Raw genomic sequence first — 21,556 nt, 5'->3', positions numbered from 1 at the left:
TGGATAACCTTAAGTTATGATAATTACGCGAAAAGTCATTGAAAATTATGTTACAACTAAGACTGTTCCGTGAAAAATGACATAATTTAACTTCGTTCTCACTCCATCTATAATAACTCTTTGAACCAACGAGTAATTTCGTTAAATATATAACATTCTTGAATTACTTTTCTAAAAAAATTAACCGATGACTCTTCTTAATTCAAAATCACTGTTAAAGGAAATGGACGTTTAAGAGCTCGTAAAAACAAATTAAAAATGTTGTGTAATAAATTGATGTGGTTGAAGTGGTATGGAGAAATAAATTTAGAGAAACGAATCGTTATGTAATAAGTACAGATGAAAGCTTTATAAACACTTAAATAAGGGTCTATCAGTATGTATCGCTCAGTTTTCTGATGTGTGGTGGGAATAGTTTTCAAGGTTTATACTATTACTAAGTTTTAATTTTAACAAAGCACAAAGCGGCTAAAAGCCCGCATTTAAAGCCCGAAAAATATTACCGAAGCCCTAGAGAACTATCTTTAGAAAACAGTCGTTAACATAAAAGTAGTTTGAAAAAGTTAGCGTTACTTTAATGACAATTATGTGATCATAATAAAGACAAGGTTGGTGAAAGTGATTGGCTACTGATGTTTATCCTTCAAGTCGCCTTGACGTCACGCGAAAACTCGGAAGTAGCAACCATTATGGTTCGGGGGAAAACTGACTGAGATTCTAAGTAAGGCAGTACAGCTAAACAATTGACAAAGCACTAAAGACAACCATGCCAAAAAGCTATTGCGTTCCTGGTTGTTAAACAAATAAATTAAAAAATCCAGAACTTAGATATAATTGTTTTCCAGCAAAAGAAAGTTTAAGAAAAGAGCTCTATTCACCGAGCCAAAGTTGATAAATTTGGTAGAGTAAACCACAACAAAAATTGGTCTCCTAAATCAAAATCATCCTAGCTTTGTTTCTTTGCATTTTACATCGGGTAAATAAATACGGATTTTAATACATTTAAAGCTCCTTTAATTGTTTCAAAAGGTCCAAAAGAAAATTTTGAAAAACACCCTGATGCTATACCTACTAAAGTTCCATGGACAAATATAAGATTTCAATCTAAAATCTCTAAAATCAAATTATTCAATAATATAGATTCACCTCATCTCCAATTAAATTTACCTAATATACCTGGGAGGATCCAAAGATGTCAAAGAAGAATAAAAAGAGCTTCTGATATTTATACAGTTATATACAGCGGAGAAAGTAGCATTAGCCTCATCTTTATTTTTTGTTCTAATTTAACATAAATTGCAGTGAAACTATTATGAACTCTACTTTATTTCTTATTATCTTCTACTACAACTATAAAGTTTTGTAAATTGGTATCATTAACTAATTACAAATGGAAAAAAAATTCAAAGTATTCAATTTGTGGTGAAAATTGAACTAGCCTTATTAATGTTATATACAAAAAATAAAGAAAATATTTTGTTCATACGCTCATTTAGTATTTAGTATTGCTTCCTGAATTTTTAATGACTTCAAATATGCGATTTGACATACTATTCACAAGATTTCGGATAGTTTCTGTAGATATTTCTTTCCAAGCTTCTCTGATACGAGTTTTCAGTTCCAAGGTGCTTTCAAATTGTTTACCATTCTCATAAACCTTTCTAGAAAGTAATCCCCATAGATTTTTAATTGGGTTAAGATCTGGACTACGTGCGGGCCATTCCATTACGTGAATATTTTTTTCCCTAAACCAAGATTTTGTAAGCTTTGAATTATGGGTAGTAGCATTATCTTGTTGGCTTTTTCCAAACTGTGTTTTGATCTTCATGTAAGATTTGTCTCACACGTTGAACAGATACAGGTAATTGTAAATCAGCACGAATTTGAGCAGCGTCATGTGCTGAGCAGCTGCACAACGTACAATAACTCGTTTAGTACGATTATCAATTTTACATATGCTACCACTTCTCTCATAAGCTTCATAATTAACGCCAATCTTGAAGCAATTATTAACCACTTTTGGAGATCTTTTAATTTTCTTTGCAATTTCCTGATTAGAGTGGTAAATGTTAAAAACTGTCCAACTTCATCCTCCCTAACCGAAGTTCTTTGAAAAAATGTCTCAAACAAACTTGTGGCTATGAAAATAGCCGTTTTTTTGTTTTACTAGAGCATAAATTGTAAATGCAAGTAATGTTCTCTATGCACACAATAAGAATCATGCTGATCACACAAGATATGTTGTTTCAACTTGGTCCCAAAAATGATAAAAGCGATGTTCGTTAAATCTTTGTGCCCACATAAATTCTGATAGGTAGTCTCCAATCATCTCGCGATTAGTTGAACCCATCATAGATTTCAATTTGGCTTTAGCTCTAGACCACATAGCTTCAACGTGATTTTTGGTCACTCCGGTCTGCGGATCTACAAAGTTGTAGGAGTGGTTAACTGTGCCGTGTTGATATAAAGGCTCTTGCAAACCATTATAAGCTGCCCACACATCGCTCCAGATAGTAGTGCCAAGAAGGATCCGCTGTTGAATAATTGGATGCAATGTTTCAGCATCGCGATTTTGCACTGGAATAAAGAAACCTTTCTTGGTCGCAGGTTCGTAACCACCAAATATCCACTGCTGCGGAATTATGCGACCAACGTGATTCTTTCTTCTGCCAAAAACGGATTCATCAATTTCAACAATGCACCCAGGCCCGCCTATTGGGTCAGGGTTATTGATGAAATATTCAACGCAAATGTCTCTGCAATATTGATTCCAATCAACAATGGTGTGATCAGATTCAATGCTGAGTTCTTGCCTGATATCCTTTAATGAGAACCCTCTACTTTTACCTGCGCCTCTTCTCCAAACGTATATCAAGCCGAAAACCTGCCATAAATGTAAATGCGATTTCTCGAAGAAACTGCCTTTCCTAATACTAAGAGTTCTTTTACAGCGCTTAACGGGACATCTCCAAATTACTAAATCGATCGTGCTGTTTTTTACTTGCTGTGTGCACGGAACGCCACATACACTACAGTTCATGCTTTCGGCCAGTAAACCATGAGTTCTGCACCAGCGAATAGTACCTTCTAAGTTATACTTAAATCTTGCTTCAATTTCTGTTAGAGAAAGCGAATCAAATTCGTTCATTATCGGTCTTCGAAGGGCCATGTTGCTTAGTACTTTATCACTCTTTGAAAGTGTTAATTTTATGTCGGAATTTGCGTATTTAATATATATAATAAAAAGGGGGTTATATGAAAATGTAAAAAAAAAAAAAACAACTTTCAGAGAAGAAGTTAGCAGTTTTAAATAAATTTTTTTTAAATAAAGAAATTTTGTTGCTGAATTTTTTCCTAATAGAAAAATTTTCAAAATTTAATTCTTAAAGGGTTTTCAAATTTAAAATTTTAAAAATACAACCCTTACGCCGTCTTAATCATTGTATGATACGATCATTATTTACCGATTTGTCTACATTCTCACGTTCTAAATTCGATCTTTCTTTGAAATTTTCAATTGATTCAATTTCATTGTAACATTTTAAAATGCTGATAATAATAATGCTGATAGACACCAGGTCTATTTATTGCGCAAAGTGACGGTAATTAATTTTCGTTTACAATCTTGAAAAATTTTTTAGTGGGATTTTTTACTACTTTGACTTTTAATTAGAGTACTTTCCGTTGATTTTCAGGTCCATGTTTTTATATTTTTCCGAATCAGCATTAAATTCTCTATGATAATCAATAATAATAATTAAAAAAAAGGGGGGGGGGGGGAGGGAGAAACTGCAGTAGCGCCCGCTTTTCTTGCTTTTTGTTCTGAAAATGCAGCAATTATATTTGAAAAATCTAGTTTTCGTGCAATATCGCAATTTATATTCAACATAGCAAGTCCATTCAACCGTTCCTGCCCCATAGTTGAATGATGATAATTTTTTGTCTGCTTTAAAACATTAAATGTGCGTTCGCCCGAAGCCGTCGATGCAGGCTAGCTGATAAAAATTCATAATGCATTTGTAATGTTCGGAAAGACACCTGAAAGACCAAAACCAAGTATTTCTTCTAGCAATTTTTTTGGTTTGCAGTCTAGTGTAAAATTAGCACCATAGATTCTTTTAAGAAATAAAACCTCATTTTCAAGTTCTTGTGAGATTTCTTTGTCATATTTGTGCTGAAAATGTTGAGCAGCCAATACAAGATCTTCGTCATTCAAATTTTTAACCCTTTAACTACCGCTAAATAAAATGTGCCGACTATTTCCGGCGCTTGAAAATAAAAATAATACCATGCCGGAATATTCCGGCAGCGTTACATAGACTTTCTTATGATATTGGATTTATATTGCGGCTTTATTTTAATACGTTTTCAAAAATGTCGTTCAATAAAAAAGTTTACTCTTTGCAAGAGGTTATAAATATCTATTAACTGTAAAAATTGTGTTCTGTTTTTAAATTGTAAAAAATTTAAGAAATAAAATATTTTAAGTTAGTTGTTATTATTTAGTTGAACTAAGTCCATATAACTATGAAACTTTATGATATTATTTTAACAAAAAATACCAAATGTTTTTTCTTATTTTATTACATTTGCGACATCAACCTTTTTTACATAAAGATAATAGTCATGTTATTTTGCTAAAAAAAGAAAATTTTAAATACAGTATATTTTTTAACTATGTAAACTGAACTGCCCATTTTTAAAAAGTTTTCACATTAAAATTTCACTTATTAATAATCGTTATTAAAATATTAAAACTTATAAATAAGAATTAGGGTTTACAACAATGCACCTTTCGTAAACAAAACATTTTACAGAATTTCTACAAAACTACACTAATTTTACGGAAGATTTAACCGGTAAACTTAATGGTATAAATAATTTTTTATTTTCTGCCGCTTTTGGTAGTTAAAGAGTTGTTAGTTAAAACTGCTTGAGAAATTCAAAAAGTTTACAAATTTCTTGTAATGACTGAAATTGTCGCGTGAGGCCAGATTGAATTGAGTCAATGATGACAATATATACATTGATTTTGAAATACAACTCAGCATCATCTTGACTTGGAAAATGACGATTAGTTAAAAACTCACATGAAACACCAATATTTTTTGAAACAAATTTTGACTCATTTAAAATCTTATTAAACTGTTCACGCAACCTTTGAATGTCATTACATAGATTTTCAATGTTATCCTTTTCAATATCAAGAGTGGCTTGGCGTGCCTCGATGATTAGGTTTGTCTGATGAATCATTGTGAGTAGCTTCATCCAGATAGGCGACATCAAAATGCAATCAAATTTGGAAATATACTTTTGAATAGCATTGAGTTCCATTTTAGCCTGGGCTGTTAAATGTAGCACCCCAAGTTCATATGAAGCACTTGTGCAACTGGTTTAACACCATCAATCCGTGCTGACCATCTTGTTTTGGACATTCCATGCAACGAAACAGGAAGATGTTGTTTTAAAATTTCCCACCTTTGAGGACTGCTACTGAATAAATTGTACATTTGCTGAGTTGTTCCAAAATACGTTACTGCTTCTTTTCATGTTTCAGCGCAATCGACACCAACTAAATTTAATGAGTGATTTCCGCAGCTAGAAAACAAACAGTTTGGATTTTGTTGTATCAAAACCGCTTACATCCCGTTATACTTTCCAGCCATATTAGCACCGTTGTCGTAAGCTTGACCAATGCAGGCTTCGAAATCCAGCTTCAAAGTTTTCAATATTTCTAGTGTTCGAGCAGCGATTTCTCTTCCAGTTTTTTTCCAATTGTCAAATAAAATAAATCTTTCTTCAACTGAAAAGTTTGAATTATCTAAAATTTTAACATAACAAATAACCAGAGTAGTTTGCTCCTTTTACGAACAATCTGGAGTAGCATCAACTATTATTGAAAAACATTTTGCTTTCACAATATCGTGGAGGATTGCTGTTTGAACATGTGAACCACAAATATCAATAAATTCGTTCTGAATTCGTGTTAAAAGATAATGACCTTGCATTCGCTGCTTACTCTGTTGTGACTCTCGAACATGTTTAACATGCTCAGCTAAAAGTGGGTCATATTTGCTAAGAAGCTCAATAATACCCAAAAAGTTTCCATTCGCTCGATCACCTATTTGTTGGTTAGAACCAAAAAGTGCTAATCCACGTTCAGAAAGAAAAATAATAACATCTAAAATATGTTGGAATAATTTTTTCCAATATTCAGTGTCAGTCTTGAGTTCTGATTAAAGTAAATTATCCACTGAAGTTTCATATAATGCTGCTCTACTAGCAGATTTCCATACAACATAGTTTTCTTTATGGTAAATTGAACTATTGTGCGACGGAATACGATCTTTCAATCTTCTCCAACCTCTACTGATACCCCATCCGGCAGAACTATAGATAAATGACACATTTGCAGCATTTTTGTTCAAAAGGAAACATGGTGCACAATACAAAGTTTGTTTTTCAACACTCCAGCACAACCAGTCTCTTTTGCATGTTTCTCTATTTGCAAGAGTTTTGTTTAAGAAACGATAAGGAAATGCATGATGATTAGAGTCTTTAACGATATTATTTGGAATTTCAAAGCAATTAATCTTAAGAAAAGAGTTCATTTGACAAAAATTGTTCTTGTTGATAATCCCAATGTCAATAAAATTGAACGGATTACCTTGATGAATCGGATCAGTTATCTCTGTTTCCATATCTCGAATTTTAATTTTACCTGCATTTTTCCGTAATGAGATTTTGGTTTCAACCCGTTCCTGGTTTATAATATTTAAATTTCCTGCTAGTTGTTGGTCCAAAGTTGGGTCTTCTGCAATTGGAGCAACTATATTTTCAATGTTGCCATTGTCACTCACACTTTGAGCTTGGTTTGCTTGTTCAATTTAAATTATGTTTTGTGATTTTTTTAAAAACGAATATATTTTCTTTGAGTTGGTGCATGCTTCTTCGGCCAATTCTTTTCTCCGCCGCCTTTTACTTGCACCACTATCAAGTTTTCTCTTCATTTTAGTTATAGTGTCTGGAAATAATATTGAAATTTGAAAATATAATAAATTTGTACATCAATCGAGCTTATACAAATTTATAAAACGAATTATGTTTAAAAATTAAAAAATATTTACGAGAACAAATAAGTATTACTATTCTCAAAGTTACAAAATGTAACGTACAAAAGGCAATGTATAAAAGCGCAATATATCAATTTTATACAAAATGATAAGAAACAGTTCAAAACAAATTGATTTAATCTTGTTTGATGAAGTACAACTAAAAAATATAAGAAAAAATGAAGCTACTAAAAAGCAGAACACTAAGTCATAACTTATCACACTAAGTCACAACAAGCCATATGGCCCATGTGGCTCCCCCTCTGATAGGGCCTGCATTTATGATATTAGGAATATTAAAATATTGTATTTTTTTCGTTTTTGGAAAAGATTTTTCGTCAATGGGTAAATATCATTGGTAAAAATAATATTTTTTCTCTTAAACTGAGACAAATTTAAAATGATATTGTTACTTTTTTGTCTATTCAAGTTTATGAATTGTTTGCAGTACCATGTTTCACCCTTCGGCAGTCGTTTCAAACCAATACAAATCGGGTGATACTAGTTATGACATTTACCGCACCCAACCATAGTCTAATTCTCCAGGAAACTCATAATTTTCAATACAGTTTGTCACTTTTTCAACTTCGTTAGGGGTATGGCTTTCCGGAGCCGACGGTATGCAACTTTCTAGATTCCTAGTAATCAATACGGGCCAAAAATTTTTTTTTTCCAAAAAGAATCACATTTTTCATAAATAATGTTAAGGAGAGGAGAGAGTCATCCTTTTCAACATTAAGAATTACACATTCAGTTGTCCATACCAGAAAATGACAAAACAATGTTTTATGTTCATCTTGAAAGTAATAATTATTACTCTTTCTTAGAAAGTAACCATTTTCCTCTCTTCCAAAGTAAAACTTACCACCTTCGATTTTTTCGTAAAGTGACTTATCCTGTAGGGTATGAGGACACTTTACCTCAAGTAAACTATAGCCACAGCAAAAGCAAAACATTTCACCATCTAGTGAAGCTCCATACCAAGGTTTGTTTTTGAACTCACAAAAACCTATAGATTCCAGTTGAAAATCTTCATGAATGGGAATAATATAATTCTGTACTTTTTCTTGACAAGGGTATCCAGAGCAGATATTTCTGAAGAATTCAATGACTTCTTTTTCATGTTTTCTTACCCCACATTATAGCTGGAGTTCTAACTTCACTCTCTTCACTAAATTGGCATTAGAGTTTTCAAATGATGCATGGTATGCTTGACCAATTACAGATCCAGTTATTCTCCCTGTTCGTTGGTCAAACCACGTTGAATAATAATATTGTGTTCTTGTTGCTTCCTCAATGTAAACAACATCCGCTTGACTAAGAGTCACCTGGGTAGTTTACACTTCATGGTTTTCTTCTAACATTAAATTGGTATCAGCACTATACAAGTGTCTTCACGATGGTAGTAGTGTCTACAGTTTTCAGGGCTGTGGAGTCGGTAAGCTGCTGTTCCGACTCCTTGATTTTATCATGGACCGACTCCGACTCCCGACTTCCGACTCCGACTCCTTCATAAGTAACCAATTTGTAACAACAAATAGATGTTTGTTTTACTACAGTTATTTGTTTGTAACTACAAATAACTGTAGTAAAATATTAACATTGGCTATTTCATCACTATGATACAAATAATCCAACCACTTAGTGCTTTAAACGATATTTATAAGAAAACAATTTCTGAACAAACAACTTTTCTGAACTCTTGTTATGCAATAAACTCTTATGCAGTCGCCAATAACATTATGAATTTGTCAAAATCATGTTTGAAATATTGTCAGTTGGACAATATTTCAAACATGAAAGAACTAGTTCTTCTTTAAGTCCATATTCTTTAAGAATCTTTTCTACTAAGACCTGGAGAAATTCGCTGGTGTGATTAATTTTGGCGTCTTTTACTGTCAATGTCTTTTTAACTGCTTCATTTTTTTTCAAAAAAGAATTAAACATTGTTTGCAAAATAGTTCGCTCTGTTAAGAAACACAAAGCGTCCCTTGAGACATTCATTAAGTTCTTGTTTTTCTTTAACAGTTTCTTCAATCACTAATTTTCTAATATTCTCTCTCTCCAGAGAAACAAAGTTAATTGAATACTTACAGTCTTTCTGTTTGTGGAGCAACTCTTTGGTGCTTGGTGGTGGCACGCCAAGCTTTCTACTAAGAATATGTAGCACAGTGCCAGACAATTTAAATCGGGAGTTAGGGGATTATGAAGTTATATAGTTTAAGGGAAGGTAGAGGAGAGCGCAAGGGAGGTGATATATGAGTCTCAGTAATAAGCAGCAAAATACCCTATTGCTTATCACTGTTTTAAAGGCCTTAAAATAACATGTCAGACTCCTTGTCCTCCAGTTGTTGCAAACTACAATTCCCATTGTGTCTGGATATCCTACAGCTTTCAGACCATCTTAGGACTTGTAGTTTTGTAGCATCTATAAAATCCTTATGAAAATTATGAAACTTTGAAAGATTTTCTTTAAACCGGAGTCGGAGTCGGTACAATTTTTCCGACTCCGACTCCAGCCAAAATGAGCTCCGACTCCAAGACTCCGACTCCGACTCCACAGCCCTGACAGTTTTACTTCTTTGCAAATAAATTTTCTATTAAAATTGCTAAAAAAACTCAAGCCAACACTTTTTGGTTGCACAGATTCAATTTCTTTCAAAAAGTTCAATTTAGAATTATATGTTGGAATATTACTATTTAATGTTGGCAATAAAACTTTGTTTAACTTTTGTTTTGCTGCATCTGAATAAATGTTAATTTTGGCAACAGGACAACCTGTGAAATTTCTTACAAATGTTTGATTCCATATACATGTTAACTCAGTTGGAGTGGATGATGTTAAACCAATGTGTACTGCAGCTTCATTACTATATAACACAGCCCCAACATGAGAGCTTGTTTCACTTAGACTTTAAAAATTTTGAAATATCAGAAGTATTATATATGTGTTTGTGTATGTATATGTATGTGTGTGTGTCTGTGTGTGTGTGTAAGTATGTGTTAACTAAAATATATAGAACAGGGCCGGATGCAGTATTTTTTATGGGTTATGATTATTTGTTTGCAAAATCCTTTAGCCTGCGGGTGGGGGGAAGAGGATAAAGGGAGGCGGCGGACTGTTGCCGACAATAAATGGCAATTCGTCATCAAAGCGGCATCACTGTTTTATTATTACTTACTTGACATAACTCTAAAATATCCATCTAAAAAAAATGAATAAATTGTTGCCTTTGATATTCTGTTGATAAACCAGACATTTATTATTTGTCTGATTTATTTAACGAAGTGCACCAACCAGAAGGTAAGCCATAGGACTTTTTACTCCTTCTGTTAAATGTCCTATGGCCTAAGGTCATCCAACTCATTTATAAATATTATTACACTATAAACTTAAATTTAGAGTTTTTCATAACGAAACGGATTTATTCAGAATTCGTTAAAATATTATGGGTGAATTCTGGACATTATAGGATACCCCCTAGATCCGCCCTTGTATAAATTATGAACTACTTACCCAGCCATACAATTGCAATGACCTGCCAAGACAGTTCCATCTTATTTAAGAGCTAGCCATGGCTTGTGAGATTCATCAGTAGTCCAATTAGATGGTCTCACATCAGCACGCATAACATACACACCACTTTCTTATTTGAAATGATCAGTTGTTCTAACCCAGCCTAAAATAAAAAAATTTCTAGGCATCCAGTGATTTAAAATTTTCCATCGCCTCTGGGGAATAAACGCCCATGATATAAAAAATAAAAAACCACATAAAATCATGAAACCTTAAGAATCGATCAAACTTTAAATGTTAAGACCAACTTACACGGAGTCTTGATAAGGTAGTGATAAAAATGATGATAAAGCAGTTTTGGTCATTCATTAGGGTTGTCAATCCAATTGTCTGCTGGAAACTTGTAAGGATATTGACTTAAACCTGAAAAAACAGTAAGAGTAAACAGTAAAATCAAGTAGTCAAGCATGCTTTGAAAAATAAAAGGTTTTTTTAAATTTTTCTTATAAGATTTATAAAATATTAAACACTAAATCTTATAAAAAAAATTAGGCTTGAATACTCTATTATAATATTAAATATTTAGTTAAAAAAAAGTAAAGTAAATGTTTATTCAGAACTTATAGTTTAAAGAACTTTGCTTTTATTAAACCGTTAATTAACCTTTTAACAATAATTTGACAAAATCAAATAAGTTATGTATGATTTAGTACAAGTCATATATAACATACATGATTATTAATTATGATTATAAGTTGTAAAAGATAAAATACTAATTATGCTTAATATTATCAAATATATTCCCTTATTGTTCATAATCTTTTAAAAATTAATAGAAAATGCTTTAAAAAAAATGTAACTTCAGATTATTTAAAAAGTGCTACCAAGTAATGTCAACTTTTCGTTATATCTTTCTTTAGACGTTGTATCTAGATTTTCAAAATACTCATAAATAGATTCCGTAATGCTAAAAATAAACTAATAAATGCAATATTTATGCAGAAAAAAGCACTAGCACAAAGTTTATTTTCCCCTAATTCATTATGCCTTCCAATCGCGAACTTCGATCACTTGATTTTCCGACTTAAAGGATGAAGAACTTGTGACTTTCTCAATGAAATATTTAAGTATAATATGAACATGCAAATAGAAGACTTACATTATGGTGATTTAAAAGTAGCTTAAAGAAAAGGGATATGTAATAGATATTGTATTATTATTTTTTTACATTTGCTTTACACTTAATTCTAATATAAGTATTCACACTAATTTGTCAAAGCTGTTTGTCAAAATTGTAATATTTTTTCACCATATTGGCTGAGTTAATGATTGTCCTCTTCTAATTCTCACTAGGGCAAATCTAACTTATTATTTAAACCCTGTACAATCATAAATGCGTTATCAACAAACAAAATATGCTCATATATGTTATGTAAATCAATGAAAAGTGGTCTAATCTGAAGTTGAAAGTACATAAATAATCCGCAGTGGCTACGGATATATCTAAATGTATTCCTAACAAAAAAAGTCGAAGATGTGCAAACTTTCGGAGGCGGTAGGAAGGATTAGACGTAATACAAACAGAAAATGTTTAAGATACGTCCAAACATTAGGGCGCAGTAGAAATGTTTAGGCCTGTTCCTAGCAAAATAAAGATAAAGGTTATTCGAAACTTTTGGACATATAGAAAAATTTTGGTGAATTACTAATAAAAAAAACATTAGATTAAGTTCAAACTTTCTGATCTGAATTTTAGCAATGAACGTAGCGTAGTAGGCAACAATAGCATAGAGGTCAAGCATTTGGACTGCGACCACAAAGCCTTGGGTTCGCTTCATGGCTTGGCACAAAAACTCTTTCGATAAGGTTGGAAATGGAGAGCTAATCTATTAAATTCTCTTCTGTATGGGGCGGTGGTCTGTGAAAAGATCATTAGGACTTCTTAGAGCATCTTAATGATTGTAATATTACTTATAAAATAAACTTAGGCCAATTTAACGAGAATTAAGAAAAACATTTGGCGATGGATGGATATATACTGTATACAAATAATATATTCATATACATCTAAATACTGAAGCCATAAAACAATTTCCAGTTTTATAGTACTGTAACGGTCACGGGTGAAATGCCGAAATACAGATTGCTGTAATGCAAAATTAACAACGGGTAAAAATGAAGGAATAAAGCGTGGAGATTAGGATAGGGATGGAAGCTTTAGTACATAGATCGACTGATTCAGGGAGAACATATAACGGAGTGCTGCTACATCGACTGAGTAGGAGTATATCCTGAAAATAATATTTGTAATTTCTTTATTAAATTACTTATTATAAAAAATTAGTTATAGCAAAAATAAATTTCTTAAGGGCTGCAATAATATTTTCTTTCGTCAAAGAAAACAAAGTTTTCAGTCTTACTATTGTCAAACTTTCGATAATATTTGTGAAAGTATTTTTGGATTCATTTTTAAAAAAATCTTAGTGAATAGTCAGCATATGTATACTATATTGCTGATATATTTTATTACTTTATGCAAATTCGATCAACTGCTAAGTTTTGCTACTATTACGAGGAAAGCTTATTGAAAAAAATACATTTTGACGTAGCAATGAGGTTCAACGAATCCGGCTCTCTGAACTATATTATTATACTTTTTTAAGCATGCATTGACTTAGCAAGACTTTACCACGACTTAAGCGCATTCCAGAAGTCTAAAGTCCTTCATTCATTGCACCCTGCATATTATATTCAAAATTTGCCCATTAGGCCTCTACCAAAAGCCTAAACTAACTACTAAAACTACTTAAACCTTATTGAGATAAAACAACTACATTGAAAAGGTATTAATTATTCCGTAGATATTTTATAAATAGTAATTATAAATATACATAAGTTTTAAAAACTGTTTTTAATATTACAGTTAGTGTTAATAATAAACATGTTAAGAAATGAAGTTTATTGTTGAATTTAACAATAACCTAGTTTCAGTACCAATAAATTTCAAGATTCAGGATTCAGCAGGCATGTGCCACAGTACCAATTTTTATTTATCATAGATGTTACCTTGACACAATTAAAGTGATGCCATTCAAGGCAACTGCTACACTCAATTGATTCTGTAGGGGCGTTGAGAATACAAATTGGACAGTTCCAGGTTTTCTTTTTTTTTTGCGTTATAAAATAGAAGCTCTTAAAATCTTCCACGCTTGTGCTGTAAGAAATGGCTTTAGAATTTCAAAAATTACTATCTCATTAATTAGAGATGACGGAAGATCCTTAGCACCTAAATTAAGATTTACAGTATCAGCAGGTGTAACAACTGTAACATCATTAGGTCCTCCTTTCAGCAAACACCGCAACAAAACTGAAAAAATAAGGACAGAAGGAATTAGGATTTAAATTCATCATCTCTTGTAAAAAAAAAAAATTATGAAGTTTGTTAGAGTATTTTCAAACTCCAATTCAATTATAGGTACTTCTTAAATATGTGGATTTTTTTAATGGTTTCCAAAAGCAAATTCATGATCCTTTCATGTTAAAATCTGGATACATTGAACAGAAAATCTAAAGGTTGATGAAAAAAATATAAATAGATGAATTCTGAACTTTAAAAAAGAAATACAGAACACAAATTATAAATGTAACAGTTTATACTCTGAATTTAAGCACTAATAAACACAGTAATTAAAAACTTTTTATAGACTAAAGACTTACAAAATACACCTAAAAAGTTCACATTATCGCAGAACACAGTTTTAAAGCACTATTACTTTTTACTCTTCGTGATTTCTTGTTTTTCAAAAATAAACATCAAAAAAATATTTTAACTTAGCATGCCTCTACCAAAAATTGCTTTGTAAGTAAAATTCAAGGCCATCTATACCCCAGGCCTTGCTATCACGCAATCGAGCCAAAAAACAGAAAGCTGGTTGCAAACATTTTTTTTTGCATATAATTTTAAAGGAAAACACAAAATAAATGATTTATTTCATTTATTGCTCAGTTTTAAAAATAAAATTACCGAATCAAAATGCAGCTTCAATACTTTTTGCATAGGTTAAAAAAATAAAAATAATAAATAAAAATAAATAAAAAAAAAACAAAAAAAAACAATTAAATATTTAGCAGAATTAAATTATTTTTTCAAATTTAAGCTTCATTTTTGAACCTGTCCACATTCTATTATCTGATTGCTTTAACATATGTAAGATAGTATATACAGGGTGCGTAAAAAGTTTCCGCACTCGGTATTTACGACGTAAAAACATAATGTGCAAGTTTAAAGTTTAAACATTAGCCAGTTTAAAGTTTAAACATTAGCCAGTTTAAAGTTTAAACATTTATTCTTGAAAACATACTAAACAACAAAAACAAGTCAGATCTCAAAAAGTCCTCCTTTCGCCTTGATACACGCCCTGAGGCGCTTGGGGAATGCTTCAACCGCGGCGGACACCATATCATCGTCAAGAGTGGCCCATTCTTTTTCGAGTGCTTACCGTAGAGAGTTCAAATTTGGATGACGAACAGCTCCAACCTTGGCCTTCATAATTCCCCAAATGGAATAGTCGAGGGGATTAAGATTCAGGCTGTTTGGAGGCCACTCTTCTCATGTGATGAAACCCGGAAAATTGGCTTTGCACCAATCCTGGACGACCGTTGCTTTGTGGGCTGGGGCGGAATCCTGTTGAAACGTCTGACACTGCTGTCCGAAGTGTGAATTGGTCCAAGTTAATACCTCTGTCGTCAAAATATCATCCAGGTAATTTTGAGCTCTGATTTTCACTCCTTGATCGACAAAAACTAATGGCATCTTGCCGTCTCCTGTAATCGCTCCGAAAACCATCACTGCTTGGGGGTGAGCTGTCTTTGAAGCAAAACGACCTTTTTGGTGTGCTTCTTGAACGTTTCCAGCGATTATCCTGTCATTCTGATGGTTCTCGAACTGTTCGACAGTGAAGAGACACTCGTCCGTGAAGAGGATCGTCGAGGCGTCCGCTGGTTTCTTGAATCCCTTGAGAAGCTCCTTGCAACGGGCCAAACGAGTGGCTTTCATCCGATCTGTAAGTCCGTGAGCTTGTTGAATTTTGTACGAGTATTTTCCGAGCTTTATGTGAACGATTTGCCGAACTGAACCTTCCGAAATCCCTTCATCCTTGGCCATTTGTCTCACCGATCGTTTTGGGTTGTACCGAATCTTGTCGCGGATTTTTTGACGATTTTACCCGAAGTTGCAGTTTTTGGTCTTCCTGAACGTCGACGATCATCATGGAACCAGTTTCTTCAAGTCGCTTCAAGCAATCGTAAACCGTACGCCGCGGAACGTACAGAAGACGAGCGATCTCCAATGCTTTCTTTTTCTCTTTAGCTAGCCTCTCGATTGCCGGCTGCAAATCTCTTGATTTCGTCATGGAACCTAAAAACTTCAATAATAAAACATATTCAAAGATTAGAGAAGAGCATAAATAATGCAGAAAAATAAATGGTATGCTTTAAAATAAGGGAAATAACGTTGTTGCCAGAGGAGTGCGGGAACTTTTTACGCACCCTGTATTATACTTGCACTTAAGATTTTTTTAAATAACATATACCTTTGATTTGGACGCTCTCCTTTTGATCGACTTTTAAAATTTTTCTCTTCATGGTAACATGCATAACGCATGCTTTAAAACAGCAAATCGTCGTTTAAGGTTCGCTTAATGCCTTTATTTGATGCAGATGCAATGGATCTACTTTCTCCTTTATATAAAGAAACACGCTATATATTACTTCATAGTTCTTAATGGCCTCCTCTAACTCTTTTAAAGAGTTAAACCTATCACCAACCTTTAAAGCCGTTGTTAACGGAAATCTTTGATTATTAAGGAATGTAACCAATTCGTTATGAAAGTTCATTCACGTTTAAAACATCACACAAATTTGGTTTAGCTGGGATTATTACTAAGGGTCTGCGTATCGAAACTTCTTTTTACGAAAAAATAACAATGTTTTAATTGATAAATTGTTGACTTGACATGATAAACATGTTAAGATTAGTGCTTGTGACTTAATATAAGAAAAAGATTAAAATTTAATCTCAAAGACAAGGTTTATTGAAATCACAAAATCACTATATGGAAAATTTTATAAACTCTAAGCAGTGAAATAGATCAATTACGTCACTAAGGCATTTAACAAATTTAAGTTAGTCATCAATTTCAATTGCTGATGTAGGAGTTAAAGTGGGAGATCGCTGACTTGAAGCAGCTGAATTCTGAGAGTCATTGGTAGAAGCCTCTTCAAACAATTTTTCTTTTTCATTCTGACTGGTTAGAAGACATATTTTGATCTGGACCTTAGGGTAGTTTTGCTGAATGTACGACAATTTTTCAACTTGTTCAGGCTGCAGTTTTGTTATTTTATAAGAGACAAATCCACCACCGGCACTAAAGGGTCTTTCTGAAGATGCTGAGGTAGCAGGTGCATATAGGCATTTTTTAGCAGCTTGAGCAAGGAGAGGAAATTTGTATTTATTTGCTCTCCAAATTTCCTGCACATCCGCACCAACAAGCTCTGGGAGTTGGACCAGAATGGGAAGTCATAAGTGCAGGAGCTTCTTCCATTCCAACATTATAGAAAGGATTATCTTCTGAAACATGACCTTGGATTTCAGCATGTAACCGTTCGTTAAATAATCTTCTTGCAGCAATCCATTCCCTCAAAAAAATGAAGCGTTGATTGGATGTTGATCAACGTAGACTTTGTGTTTATATTCGCGATCAACAGAGATCAACTGTAAACGGATGTTTATTCAACGGCAATTTTATCAACAACAAATCAATGTTTACTTATAAACACTTTCCGTTCATTGATTTACAGTTGAGGTCTTGAAAAAGAAAAATTTTGTTGCGTCTTAAATCTAGGTGCCGTTTACTTAAACAAATGGACAACTTACTATAGTAAGTCGTCCATCTCTTTAAGTTTAAGCTTTGTATACAAAGCTACCCTTTAGAAAATTTTATTGGATTTTTTTCAGTGTTTTAAATGTTGATGGCAAAATATGTAAGCAATTGCTATTGTCCTTAAGGACAAATTTAAAAGTTATGTTTAAAAATATGGTATGATAAAATATCAATGTAAGCTTTTGTTTTATGAAAAATATATGTTTTAAGCACTTGCAGTCACAAGCACATTTAGATAATTTTTTTGTTGTATGAGTTATATTTATAAAGTGTTCAAACGCTAAATTCCTAATTTGATTTTCCAAACATGTTTAAAAAGTTAGATGAATGCAGATAAAAACATACTTTCATCCACTCTTTCATTTCTCTACTGCACCATTTAAATTAGCTTTAACAAACAATTCAAATATATTGACCAATTGAAAAAGAAAAATAAATGGATATATAATACCAGCTATAAAAATCATTCATCTGTAGATTTCTTTTAAGTTACTCTTTCAAGGTTAGTGGAAAATAAGATAAAAATGCCAAAACGTGACAGAAGCCTATACATGAGAGGTTATATGAAAGAGAAAAGAGATTCAGAAAAAAGAATTAAATATTATCTTGAAGAGTGTGATATTGGACAAGAGAACTGTGAGCCTCTATCTTCAACCAATAAAAATATTTCTGATGTATCTGAAGATGTGAGCAGTGATAAAGAAATATCTTCAATCACCTCTTCAAAAAGTGAAATTGAAGATTACTTAAGTAAATCGGAATCAAGTTATAGTGATGCTGATGATATTGCAGATACAGATAGTTTGTACAGATATATTGATCCTCAAACTTCAACAAAAGATTTTTTATATGAGTGGTCATTAAAATACCACATAAAAGATGATGCTTTAAATGCTCTTTTAAATCACTTAAGCAAATTTCCTCCATTTCTACCAAGATGCAGACAGACATTACAAAAGTCTCTTCAAAAAGTTGATGTAGTTTGTGTTAGTGGAGGTGATTATGTATAACTTGGTGTTAAGAATGCTATTGAGTATTTTATGTCTATCAGTTAAAATTGCAGAAAAGCTTGATATAATTGTAAATATTGATGGTGCACCTATATACAATAGTAAAAAGACTTCAATTTGGCCTATATTAATTACAATTAATAGGAAAGGACCATATGCTGTTGCAATTTGGTATGGTCAGGGAAAACCAACATGTTTAGATGATTACCTTAGTGATTTTATTCTTGAAATGAAAGACTTGCAAAGTAATGGATATAAACAGCTGTACGTGACTATTAAAGCTTTTATTTGTGATGCACCTGCAAGAGCATTTGTAAAATGCATTATAGGGCATAGTGGCTACCATAGCTGCGAAAGATGCACGGTAGTTGGCACACAAAAGCATGGTGTAAGATTATTGGAAACAACTGCTTCTCTTCGTACTGATGTGGATTTTAAAAATAATTTATACAAAGGTCACCAACTTGAGAATCTTTCTCCACTTGTACAGTTAAATTTCCCAATGATAACTGGATTCCCACTAGACTATATGCACCTTATATGTCTTGGGGTGGTTAAAAAACTTATAATGAACTGGTGTAAAGGCCCTAGATGCATTAGAATAAGTCAATCTGTTAAAGACAATATTTCAAATGAACTGATAAATATACGAAGTTATACACCATCCAATTTTCAGCGTAGACCACGGTCTTTAAATGAACTTGATAAATGGAAAGCAACAGAGTTTCGATTCTTTCTTCTCTATGCTGGACCTGTTGTGTTAAAAGGAAAAGTAAATAAAAGTAATTATGACTTATTCATTTCCCTCTCAATTTCTATGCACATACTGCTTTCTGATAGAATGGTGCAAAATAAAGTATTAGTGGCCTACGCTAAACAATTACTTAGTTGGTTTGTTAGAGAAGTGCAAGTTTTGTATGGGGAAATCTTTGTGACATACAATGTTCATAGCATGATTCATTTAGCTGATGACTGTGTTAACTTTGGGGAGAGTCTTAATCATCTATCATCTTTCCCATTTGAAAGCTTTTTAGGTCAAATGAAAAGAATGGTACAAAAATCACATCAGACAGTTACCCAGATAGTTAAACAACTGGATAAGAGAAAAAAGTTAGATATTTTTCTTAAAGAAAGGAATGGTAAAGAAGTTCCTTTCAGAATGGCAAATGACAAGATTAAATCAAATGTGCGAGACAGAGTCTATTTTATTCAAGACAAGGGGTTTGTTTTAGTAGAGGAGGTTTTGGTAGATCTTGTAAAATGTAAAGCACTAAATCCTTGTTCAATTAGAAAATTTTTCCAAGATTATTTTGAGACATCAGATTTAGATGTTTGTTATGAAGATTCATTAACCAACTTAAAAACAATACATGTAAATAAAAATGAACTTTTTAATAAAGGCTTGATGATACCTATTCAAAAAGGTGGTTATGCTTTTTTTGTGCTGAGACATTGTGATATTGCCTGTGATCAATAATTGCTTGTATTAAAAACAGACATTTTTTTTTTATTGCTGAAACAATCTTTGCTTCTGTTGTAAATGTCTACATTATATATAGTTGAACAGTATTTTTCTTCAGATTGATACCAGATATATATTTTATATATATATATATGTTGAACAGTATTTTTCTTCGGATTGATACCAGATATATATTTTATATATATATATATATATGTTGAACAGTATTTTTCTTCAGATTGATACCAGATATATATTTTTTATATATATATATATATTTTATATATATATATATATATATATATATATATATATATATATATATATATATATATATATATATATATATAATCTGCTATCTGAAGATATAAAGTTCTTAATGAAATTGTTGTAGCTAGTCTTTAGTGTAGTGTTTCTTATTGTATATTTTGCATAACTTTTTTCTTATATAACTTTGTTTGGAATCAAATGGCATCAAATAGAAGACTATTGAAATGTCATTTGCCATTGTTGAATTTACAAACGGAAATATTAAAGAAGTGGAAGTGATAGCCAAAGGTTGGATGAAAAATGATGGGAAATGCTTCTGGCCCCCATTTAAAAGTTCCTCTGCAATTCGAAAGGCTGTCACTAGTTTGCAGGCACCAACCTCTGATTGGCAGATATATCCTGCTAGGGTTTTATACACCACAGGTTGGAATTAACTATTACCACCAGGTAAAATATTTGAGCTAGACCTTAATATTGTGTACTGTATGTTGAGAGTATATCTGTGTATAGATTTCTATGAAGAAGCTCGAACACACTTGGAAAAGGCAGCAGACACTTCAAACATTGAAACTGACACAGAAGAGAAGAGAAGAACAAAGCATAAGTAAAGCTCCCTAAAATATGTTTTTCTAAAAAAAGAAAAGTTTTCACTTTCTTGTCTAGTCCTGTAAAATTATAAATTATCCATAGGATGCAATTAAAGTTTATTTAGAAATATATATTAAAGGAGAAAGATGACAATGGCATTTTGTGATAGTGATGATGATGTGGAAGTTAGTGACAAGGAACTAAAAGAATTTAAAAGACATCATTTAATGAGTTCTGATAACCAAAGTAGAATGAACTTGATTCCAAAAATATCAGGTTAACTATTTTCATTAAAATTAAAAACAATATTGTGATAAAATAAACATTCATTTCCTTAATAAATTATAGAAATTCTGAAACCAATATCAACTCCATGTTTAAGCAAAGAGGCAACTAACTTTCCAGTAGTTGAAAATACCATTGACTTCTCGAAAGCAAACAATGAAGTTACAAGCAAACTGAAATTGTCATCAAGTGAATTGGTACAAAAAGTGTAAATATTGCTTTTGATACAAATATAAGCAAATGTCTATCCTGTTTATATACTGTTTTTAAAATAGTTGTTTTATTTTCATTTCCATAAATCAAAGCTGAAGATAATATTTTGTTATAAATGTTACTGTAACAAAAAGTTTTATATATATATATATATATAT

The 21,556-nt window shown here is 32.1% G+C and overlaps 2 protein-coding genes and 2 pseudogenes across 3 annotated transcripts in view; 2 read left to right on the top strand and 2 right to left on the bottom strand.

The window, feature by feature from the left end:
• Nucleotides 1–551: 551 nt before the first annotated feature.
• Nucleotides 552–3,273, bottom strand: LOC145188674 (uncharacterized). The gene has a single exon (XM_090068962.1). It carries the CDS (start codon nt 3,167–3,169, stop codon nt 2,228–2,230), a length of 942 nt encoding a protein of 313 aa, XP_089925088.1. The 5' UTR covers nt 3,170–3,273; the 3' UTR covers nt 552–2,227.
• A 2,366-nt stretch (nt 3,274–5,639) lies between these two features.
• Nucleotides 5,640–10,839, bottom strand: LOC149880824 (uncharacterized; annotated as a pseudogene).
• A 35-nt stretch (nt 10,840–10,874) lies between these two features.
• LOC149880823 (uncharacterized) lies at nt 10,875–20,165 on the top strand (annotated as a pseudogene). Its single transcript, XR_016445827.1, has one exon. The product of XR_016445827.1 is annotated as an uncharacterized LOC149880823 (transcript).
• Nucleotides 20,166–20,479: 314 nt separating this feature from the next.
• Nucleotides 20,480–21,556, top strand: part of LOC149880822 (uncharacterized) — a 2,885-nt gene continuing 1,808 nt past the window's right edge. Inside the window, exons 1-4 of the mRNA XM_090068769.1 lie at nt 20,480–20,735; nt 20,823–20,916; nt 21,040–21,176; nt 21,249–21,382. Coding sequence (XP_089924895.1) covers nt 20,537–20,735; nt 20,823–20,916; nt 21,040–21,176; nt 21,249–21,382 — 564 coding nt within the window. The 5' untranslated portion in view covers nt 20,480–20,536. The remainder of the gene's footprint in view (nt 20,736–20,822; nt 20,917–21,039; nt 21,177–21,248; nt 21,383–21,556) is intronic.

Source organism: Hydra viridissima, unplaced genomic scaffold (assembly GCF_058129835.1).
Source record: "Hydra viridissima isolate aposymbiotic clone 2 unplaced genomic scaffold, HvirCarnegie_v1 scaffold_12, whole genome shotgun sequence".
In the NCBI taxonomy this organism is placed as follows: Eukaryota; Metazoa; Cnidaria; class Hydrozoa; order Anthoathecata; family Hydridae; genus Hydra; species Hydra viridissima.
Note: the sequence above shows the minus strand (reverse complement) of the source record. Positions and strands in the feature narration are given on the sequence as shown.

Bases quoted from the DNA above. Each gene is read 5' to 3' on its own strand.
- LOC145188674 (XM_090068962.1), bottom strand. From the start codon at position 3,169: ATGGCCCTTCGAAGACCGATAATGAACGAATTTGATTCGCTTTCTCTA.